At 41.6% G+C, this 10,131-nt stretch overlaps 1 protein-coding gene across 1 annotated transcript in view; it reads left to right on the top strand.

Moving 5' to 3' along the window:
• Positions 1-9,805, top strand: part of LOC123187563 (cysteine-tryptophan domain-containing zinc finger protein 7) — a gene marked incomplete in the record, with an annotated part of 10,509 nt that extends 704 nt beyond the window's left edge. The window contains 13 exon segments of the mRNA XM_044599467.1: positions 117-275; positions 1,391-1,463; positions 1,550-1,677; positions 1,806-2,168; positions 2,273-3,597; positions 3,943-4,343; positions 4,435-6,086; positions 6,159-6,313; positions 6,742-6,899; positions 6,987-7,150; positions 7,961-8,653; positions 8,734-8,842; positions 9,633-9,805. Coding sequence (XP_044455402.1) covers positions 138-275; positions 1,391-1,463; positions 1,550-1,677; positions 1,806-2,168; positions 2,273-3,597; positions 3,943-4,343; positions 4,435-6,086; positions 6,159-6,313; positions 6,742-6,899; positions 6,987-7,150; positions 7,961-8,149 — 4,746 coding nt within the window.
• Between the last annotated feature and the right edge of the window lie 326 nt (positions 9,806-10,131).

Below are 10,131 nucleotides of genomic sequence, written 5' to 3'. Positions count from 1 at the left end.
GGATTCGCCCGATCGGGGAGCTCGCGGGCGGGGATTCGAGCTCGCGATTCGGGGGGCGAGCGAGGCGGGCGGGGTGTGGGAGGTGGGCCCGGGCGGGGCGGGGCGGTTGACCGGGGCTGTGTAGGTGGGGTGGGTGGATGCTGTCCGTGCGGAGGCGGCAGGAGGATGCTGGCGGCGCCGCCGGCATGGCGGACCACGCCGAGCTGGAGGAGGGGGAGGCCTACGCCGACGACATGCCCCCCTTCGACGACCCGGACGTCTCCCTCGCTTACATTGTGAGTGGCCCTCCTCCTCCCGCTCCTCCCGCGCCTCTCGCTTGCTTGCTTCATCACTGCAGCTTCCATGCCCATTCCGGCACCACATGACTACCAGTAGATGTATATAACGCGCCTACTTTTCTAGTGCGACGAAATGAGCTTGATCTGCGCAGGTAACGGATGCCCGCGTTTGTTCGATTCTCCCGCTTTGCAGGTGTGAATGGTGCCAGTCTAGCCGTTGCGGCCGGCCGGCTCCGTTGGTGGGTCAATTAAAGTTTGCACGATTTGTGGGTCAATTAAAGTTTGCACGATTTGTCGCTGTAGTTCATGCGCTACTAGAAGCGGTCGCATTGGTGGATCAATTAAAGTTTGCGAGATTTGTCGCTGTAGTTCATGCGCTACTAGAAGCGGTCGCATTGGTGGATCAATTAAAGTTTGCGAGATTTGTCGTTGTAGTTCATGCGCTACTAGAAGCGGTTGCATTGATTGATCAATTACATTTTACGTTGTTTGTCGCATTGATTGATCAATTACATTTTACGTTTTTTGTTGCTAAATAAGTAAGCACTTCTATGACGCGTGCTGTTATATATGGAACTAAAGAAGCTAATCTCAGTCTGATGGGGTGTTGGTTTTTCGTTTACTAGTGGTAATTTGGATTTGGCCAGTCCCGGTCTCTAATTGAGACCAGACAGTAACTTTATAATTGTGCAAAGAAAAATCTGTGACATGGATCGACCCCTGACCCTATCTCCTCTACCACTAAGCTAAATCCATGGCATTAGTTTTGACATCGCCAAATTCGTGTTATTATTGGCTTGCTTCTTCTCAGCCTTTTGGTATTAATGGGTTCATTGTTATGACATCCTCTGCTCCATAAATTACTAAAAAAGTGTCTATGTTCCGAAGACAAGGTTAATAATGGCTTCATGCTTCATATAGTCAATTTTTGAAAAGTGTCTATAGCTCTCATGTAGTTCATTGTTTGTATGAAAAAATTTCAACATGAATTTAGTAGTCACTAGCAATTGTAATACACAAATGGGATAGTCACTAGCAACTTTAGGTGTACTGTACCTACAATCATATTGTTGTGATCATGTTTTTCCTAATGTCTGTTCGTCTTGTTGTAGGATGAAAAACTACAAAATGTACTAGGCCATTTTCAAAAGGACTTTGAAGGAGGCGTTTCTGCAGAGAATCTAGGTGAGGAAATGTTTTGCTGTGGCTGCAGTTAGTTTGATCTGGCTTCATTCTATAGAAACATTAAACGTGACATTAATCTTTGACAGGATCAAAATTTGGTGGATATGGCTCATTTTTGCCAACCTACCAGCGTTCCCCCCTTCTGCCCCACACTAGAACTCCACCTAAGGTGGCAAATGCTAGCTCAAGATCTCCTTATCACCAGTCTACTGAGGTGCTTAAGTTGGCTTTGGCTGTACTGTCTGGTTTCTGCATCAGCATTGCCATGTACATTAATTCATATGGCATTGATGATTTGATGGTTTACTTCTTTTGAGTCTGATCTAATGGTTTGTAATGTAGGATGTGTGTCAGAACCCTCCGGCTATGGCCGTTCCATCTGTTTCCCAGAATAATGGTTCTGTGGCTCCTTTTTCTGGTGATTCAATTAAAAAGGAAAGATGCGAAAGCACAGCGTCTAAAAGGGGCTCTAGCACCCATGATCCTTCAAATGGCCCATCTAAGTCTAGCGACCAGAATAGATTTAAAGTACGGATAAAAGTTGGTTCCGACAATGTCTTGGCAAGAAATAATGCAGCTATTTACAGTGGTTTGGGCCTTGACATTTCTTCACCTTCATCCGTGGAGGAAAGCCCTGATGGCCACGGGGGCCTCTCACCCGAATTTAGCAATGTGCAACTTGAATCTCCCCGGACCATTCTTCAGGTAAAGTCTACATGTTCACTGTATTAGCATTGTGTACTTGTATTTTATTATGAATGGTTCAAAGGGCACATAATCACTTCCATTCTTTAAACATGATCGCACAGATCATGACATGCTTTTCAGTTCCTGGAGGGTACTTGTTATCCCCTCTTCATGGCAGTTTGTTGCAACTGACAAAGAAGGTTGTGCCTTCATTGAAGAAATGGGAAACAAGCTTGGAGATAGAAAATGCACAGGAAGCATATGGAGGGCATGTGGTTAAGAAAATGAAGTCTGATGGTAAGAAAAAGAAACCCACAGATATGAAGAGGTCAAGTAATAGAAACGATGTCAGTGCATTTATGAAAAATGAGATCGATGTAGAAACACTTGCTGGCCAGAAGATTGCATCAGAAGCTCTCAGCATACCGTCTAGTCCCAGAGGCATGGATGCAAACAGCAATTGTCAATTTGAAGAAGAAGCAACAGGAAAATCTTTGGAAAGAAACAAAGATGATCGATTGAAAGAATGGGCTGTAAACAGCAACAGCAAGACAATCACAGCTGAAACTGCCAAAGAGGAGACTACCGACTGTTTAGCAAGTGGTGGTTTTGGCAGCTCAGAATTGGAACTTTCAGCAGCAAAGAGGGAGCTGAAACCTGTGACAGAAAAGACAGCGTTGACTTTAGAAGAGATGAATACAACCAGTGACACAGATTTTCTGTTGGATAGGAAACATGAAAGAAAAATAAAGCCTGAGAGTAAAATCAATCCTTCTGTCATTAACTTTGAAGAAAACGCAGTTATAGATGAAAAAGCTCCTGCTGTTTGCAGAAGCATGGAGAAGGTTACTAGCAAAGAGGCTTCACTTTATGATACAAATGTGAAAAGTAACACCAAGAGTGAGGCCAAAAGAATTCACAGGGAACAAAAGAAGAATGCTCCAACATCTTCTGATCTTCTGGATGTTGACAAGGGTGCTCGTTCTTCTGCTGGAGTTAAAGAGAGGAAAAACGATTCTCACTCCAAATCTAGCCACTCCGGGAAGAAACCCAAAGCAAAACCACATAGAGATGTCAGGGACAGTTTGCCTGACGGATCCCATGGATCCAAAGAGCAGGATATATTGGAGAATGGGGTTGGATTGGGAGAGTTGCAGCCAAAGGAAAAATATTGGATCAAAAGGGATTCTGATATGCTTGGGGCATCAAAGAGGGAGATTTCATCTAGTGCAAAGCATGACAGACATATAGCTTCTGAGGAGCAGAAGATGCATGTACCTCCATCTTCTGTATCGACTGCAAATGCAGCTCCTGCACTTCAAGCACCTGTCGTGATAGAGGAACATTGGGTACAATGTGACATATGTCAGAAATGGCGTCTCCTACCATATGAGTCGGATCCTGATACTCTTCCAAAGGAATGGAAATGTAGCATGCAACTGTGGCTGTAAGTTATAGTTCTTATACAATTGTATACCTCCTGCTTTTTTGCCGCCTTAATTCTTCTCTCCATGAGTCTTATCTGTAGATAGCATGTAACCAGCAGCACCTTATTATCAGGAGCTATTTGATTGTCTGCTTTGAAAGTACTACACTTATAGCAAGCAAGTGGATTAAAATTTGGATAGATCTTATTGCGGGTTTCTGCTTTACACTGAAACTGTTAGGTTGTAGGTTATGCTGTTTTTTTCAGTGAGGTGATATCTTATAGCTCTATAATATTCTCCATGTTCATTAGTTAATGAACACTCTTTATTCCTTTCTGAATAGCTAGAATTTGGAATTTTTGCAGGCCTGGGATGAATAGGTGCGATGTTGGTGAGGAGGAGACTACAAATGCTCTGAATGCACTATATGTCATTCCACCCCCTGCCAACGGTATTCCTTCAGTTGGTCATCCTCATGCTGCTTCTTCTGGACTGGCAACAGCCAACACGTTCAGTATAAATGGACATGCTGAACAGAGTAGGAAAAGGAAGAGTTTTCCAGGTGATGGAAGTGCTTTGGTTGACAGTTCTCACCCAACACAAGCTTCAGCTTATTCAACGATCACCCAACCCCCTCCTAGAGTTAGAAGTACTGCTGATACTAATCACTATCCTTCCGAGAGAGATTCTGTGAGCAAATCAGTTGACGTTTCCACTGAAAAGAAGAAGTCCAAGAGCAAGAATCGTGGCAGCTATTCTGATGGAGGTTCTGTTATTGTTCTTCCTCTATTTGATACACTGCCTTCATGTGTGCTTTCACTGTATTTTGTATTTACATTTATTTGGTGGCAATACAGGAGATCTTGTGGAAAGATCCAAGAAGCATTCAAAAGGAAAAGGCAAGAGGGAGATGGATTATGGTGAATACAAAGCTTCTAAGAAAATTAAAAAGGAGGAGCGGCATCGTTCTAGCAGAGACCGGAACCCTGAATGTGATTTAGCTAGTGGAGACGTTCCTGATGAGGCCAAGGCTTTTCTTGCAAAGGCAAAGAGTTTGGGTGAGAAGGGTGATATTTCTTCATTGAAGCAAAAAAGTGTTGCGAGGTCTGATCGTTTGGAGAAGTCCAAGAGAGACAAGGATGAGGATATAGCTCTTCCTGAAGATAGGGACAAGGAACAATACCAAACCTCAGATGTACAGAGATCAGACGTTTCTAGCAAGAAGAGGATAGTGAAGGAATGGGAGGAGAGTCAGCATAGTTCAATAGCTCAGGTGAGCAGAGGAACCACAGTGAATCACAGCTCTGCTGCCAAGGAAACTCATAAGGATCAAAACTTAAAGGAAACAAAGTCCAAGCCAATAAAGTCTGAAGAACTGTATTCCACGACGGATTCTAAATTAGGAAAAGGTCTGCACTCTAATCAGATTTCTTCTTATTATGGTGGTCATGTAAACAATGAACTTGTGGAGGATAGCACACACTTTGCTGGTAAAAGAGGTCCATCCGAAGTATTAGATAAGCGATCTTCTGAACATGCTTTGGACTTAGCTGGAGCTGCTTCTAGTGATGTTCCGACCACAGCCATAGCTTCAAGTTCTTCAAAAGCTTCAGGCTCTCAGAAAAAGAAAAATAACTCCCAAGTTGCAAAGACTTCACCGATTGAATCAGTTTCCTCATCACCACCGAGGAACTCTAACATTGATAAGTTCTCCCAGAACAGAATAGTGGAGAAAGATGGGCCTATGAATGCTAACCCAGGCACCATGCCGAGCTCAGTAAAGTATCTCAATACTGAAGTTGATATAGTAGACAATGTTCGGCAGGCTAAGAAGTCCAAGGAGAGTTTGCTTGCAAGTGAACCTGTCTTACATGGCTCTTCACAAGGAAATTCTGACAAAGATGATGAATTAGTTCAGTTAACTCAAGGCCATGCATCCGAAAGGTTTTCATTGAGAAAGGGTTTGGATGATGATCAGCAGCATGCATCTGGGAGAAAGGACTCCACTGTGAATGGCTCCAGCACAGCGAGGGGTTATAACCACCTGCATTCTGGTGATAAAAATAACTTGCGCACTGATGGCTCTTTAGTGCAACCTAGGACTGCAGCTTCGGGCTTGAAAGGAGATTTGATTGCGAGTGAAAGTAAGAAAACTGCAGCTCCTATCCAAGATAGAAATGGATTAACTCATTGTGCTCTGGATGGAAATCCTAAACCAGAGGTGCCATCTGGAAAAGATAAATCTTATCCCAAGAGTAACAAGCAAGATATGGAGAAGCCCAAAGCCCAAATTGCCCCTTCGCCTCTGAAAGAAACCCACTCCACTCCAGTAAAATCTAATGCGTCAAAATTGACACCACAGTCAAGGCGAAGCAGTGATGAAAATGGAGGGCAACAGCGTGTTGCCAAACAGGGAACTTCAAATCCTACGGAAGGGAAAGATAGTAATTCAACTGCATATGCTCTCAAAGAAGCTCGAGATTTAAAGCACAAGGCGAACCGTTTGAAGGTTGTTCACCTTTGCTCTTGTATGAATATGCTTACTTTTATTTTGTAAGATACTTACCAAATTTCTCTGCAGAAAGAAGGAAAAGAACTTGAAAGCACAAGGCTCTATTTTGAGGCAGCCTTAAAATTTCTGCATGTAGCATCACTTCTGGAACCTCCTGGTATTGATGGTCTGAAACAAGGTGATGCAGCTCAGAGCATGTATTCTGATACTGCAAAACTCTGCAAGTAAGCTACACAAATATAGATGATATATTGTTCTACTTGCCAGGTTATTTCATTTCTGCGAATAAACGCATGGGAACATAGCTCACCTAGTTGTAAATTGGGAAGTAGTGCCTGGAAGTGTTTCTTCGGCATAGCGCGACTTGGATGGGTGCTATCATCATTTGGTTAGCCTGATGCTTTTCACATTATAGTTGATTAGCCTGATGGTTTTCACCTATATATATATATATATACTACAAGGCTGATGTGATATTACTAAATGTTAGCGAGCTGGATCTAGGCCAAATTGCTTCAACAGCAGTATTACTGTTTGGGCTATCAAATTATAGTCAGAAGTTACTGTTTTTTGTAGCAGTATTCATGTTTTCTAGGTGAAGAGTGTTCAAGTTTGGTCAGTATAATTAATTTGTATTCATTTTATTGTCCAGCTTTGTTGGTCATGAATATGAAAGGTGCAAGAAGATGGCCGCTGCTGCTTTAGCATATAAATGTGTTGAAGTAGCTTATCTCAAGGCTGCATACTACAAATACCCTATTGCAAGTAAGGACCGGCAGGTGTTGCAGGCAGTTGTACAGACTACACCAGGTAGTTGAGTCTGACTGGTGAAATTTAAGTTTGTGTATATTAAATGTAGCTTGCGTTGTGGAATTTCAAACATTGTTACTTTTGTAGGCGAATCACCATCATCTTCAGCATCAGACATCGATAACTTAAATAACAATGGATTATCTAAGATGGCCCCTTCAAACAAGGATGCTAATTCACCCCAAGTTGCTGGGAACCATTTATTACTGGCCGTTCGCAATCAACCACACCTGACAAGGTTACTAGCTTATGTAAGTTCTTGAATATCCTGATTAGCAGTTCAATAGAGTTCTCATTTATATTTATAATTTAATAATTTGTAGCAGTTAAATAAAGTTCTCATTTATATTGATAATTTAATGGTATGATACTGCAGTTCATAATCTTGTGACAATGTAATAAGAACAAAGAAAAAGTTCATTATTGTGTGCTAACGTGTGCTTGTGATGGTAGCTGCAATCCTGCATGGTAGTGGCAAAGACATAGTTCTGATCCTTGTGGCTGGTATGATGGTGTATTAATTGGATACATATATGAATTGAAGCCGGTTGAACTTCCAGTATCAGATATACTTGTAGTTGAGTTGTATAAAGAAATTTCCTAGAAATTTAACTATTTTAGTGGTCAAGATTTTGAGCACTAGAACATATAATTTTGGAATTAATTCCATAAAATAGCAAACTGGATAGATGTTGGCAATCATAAGCAACTGGCTCTGCTTAATGGTGAAATGTTAACTGTGTCCTGGGAAGAATGCCAATAACTTGTTTGTGAGGAATTGCCTTGTTCTCAGATAGGCTGCACCGACATTGGGTGGGTCATCCCACGATTTCCGTGGTCCAGCCTTATTCCTTGTATTCAATAAGCATTGGTGGAATTGTATGGTGATAAACCAACTGACCCTAAGGCTATTCCACTCGTGAAACCAAGTAACTTTTTTTCTTTCTAGAAAACCCCCCAAACCATATACCTTTTGAATTAACACAGTTCTACTTTCAGTGCCTGCATTATGGTTCATTAACAGGATTTTGGATCTGATGTTATGTTGTTATTTTTCTTAGACAAATGATGTCAATTCTGCCTTTGAGGCAACTCGGAAATCACAGATGGCAATTGCTTCTGCTGCTGGCAACCATGAAAAGGGAGTGGATGGTCTTTCTTCAGTAAAAACAGTTCTGGATTTCAACTTCAGAAGCGTGAATGATCTACTCAGACTTGTGCGGATTTCAATGGAGTCTATCAGCTGCTGAGATCCCAGAACACAAGAACATGACATCCTTTGAGTAGGTGCTGTTGGATGTGTGATACTTATACGGTTATACCATTTCACTGTCCCCAACGTGCTGGTAGTATTTAGCGGAAAAGTTCAATAGCGCAGAACACATAGGTCTTATCGTTTAGGCGTGCTGGTTTGTACAGGAAGTGTTTTGAGATTCTACTTATTTTGTTTCTTTAGTGGCGTTCCATTCTCATACAGTTGCTAGCATCTACTTGGATGATGTGAACACTGAACAGTCTAGCAAGTAAGGCAGCCGATGATGGATTTCATTGCTCGACGCTTGTGATACTTTGGACATTTTGGGTGGTAACTCTCAGATTGCGCTTAATAGGCAAATGCACAATATTACCCGGAATCGCCTACATGCTGTAAATTATGTGGTCCCCACTGAGCTGAATTATGGTTGAAGAGTATCTGTCGGTTTTCCTTTGAGCTGTTACAAGATGACAGTGTTGGCCACTTAGCAGTTTTGATGGTACGTTTCAGTTTATCATAACTGAAGTTCAATACCTGTTGTTATATTCTAATGTTTATGTAATCTCAATTCTTGAGCAGGGGAGAGGACATCAATGTCAATTAATCTTGCTAACTGAGAAAACAGCTAGTGGGCGTTTCTTTTCCGGTCTTTATATAGTGGCATGTCTTCTGGAGAAAGTTCAAGCAGGTAAGCCTACTAGTAGTATTTTATAGTTCATCAATTGTTCTGTTGATATCCAAGTTTGCTTGCGCCTTAGGGAAGTGTGGAAGGAAATTACTATCTTGTCATGTTATATCTATACCTATATCAATATAAAAAGACCCAAAGGGGCAGATCCAACTGATCTCGGCCATCGAACTAAGTCAATCCAACGACCTAAATTGCTCCAATGGCGAGCATTAAACGTGTTTAACGTGCAATTAATATCATGCCAAATATTATACTAATCACATGATTAACACACAAATAATAGCATACCTAATATCCGCGTGCAATTAATATATTGCCTAAATATTAACGTGCGTTGCACGTGCGCATTTACTAGTTGACATAAGGATCCCATGTCACCATGTGGCCTATGAAACAATTTTAAGTGACTCATGCCACTGAGATAATATTAGAACAATCCATTGCATCTTTTTTTGGAATGCTTGCTCCGTGTCGTTGAATCATAGTATCATACTACTATATATATACATACTGCATACACCGCCTTGTTGCCTAATTTTCGCAAGGCTGTCACTTAGCTCTCAGCCAATCTCTTGTTTCTTATATGTAATGTGATAGTTAAATGTATTGGTGTCGTTTATCATGTTTGTACTTAAAGGATATCCTAAAAGTCATTACTTCATATTTATCTGGCATTAGTAAGCTGAAAAATAAGAAGGTACCTGTTCCATGTTGTTTTTGAGAGTCCAGTTCTGTGGTTCTTGTTGAAGTACCGACACTGATACAATGACGGTGCCTTCTCTTTCAGGTTTCAAAGAAGTAACCGCTTGGACCATCACCTGTTGTGTATGAGCATTGTACAAATTATTTTTCATGTACAATAGGTTAACCCGTTTTTTCGTTATCGATACCAGACTGTCTGTACATGTATAACTCTAAATCGCTTGGATTCCGGCCAAGTTTTAGTCATCCTTGTTCTCACAAATCTTGCCAGTTTCACATTTGGTTGCTTATGTTAAGATAGTCTAGAATTAATCTTGACCAAGAACGTTTTGCAGAATGCAAGATAAACCTTTTCTATTCTGTACTTTGTAGCACCACCCAGTTCGAGTAAAGCGATGCGAGTTGCTGCCTCTTCTCACTCTGTAGTTTCCTTTTTCATGGTCAAACAATTTCGAAGTTAGGAGTTTGATTGAAACATCAAGAAACGCTTTCTGTTTCCATGCGCAAATGGTTCTTCAAAAGTTTCATCTCCCAGCCCAACCCCTCGGCCACCCTGTATATCTCTTCCGTCCGCGGATGCGTCG

The sequence above is a fragment of the Triticum aestivum genome, chromosome 2A, assembly GCF_018294505.1.
Source record: "Triticum aestivum cultivar Chinese Spring chromosome 2A, IWGSC CS RefSeq v2.1, whole genome shotgun sequence".
Lineage (NCBI taxonomy): Eukaryota > Viridiplantae > Streptophyta > Magnoliopsida > Poales > Poaceae > Triticum > Triticum aestivum.
Note: the sequence above shows the minus strand (reverse complement) of the source record. Positions and strands in the feature narration are given on the sequence as shown.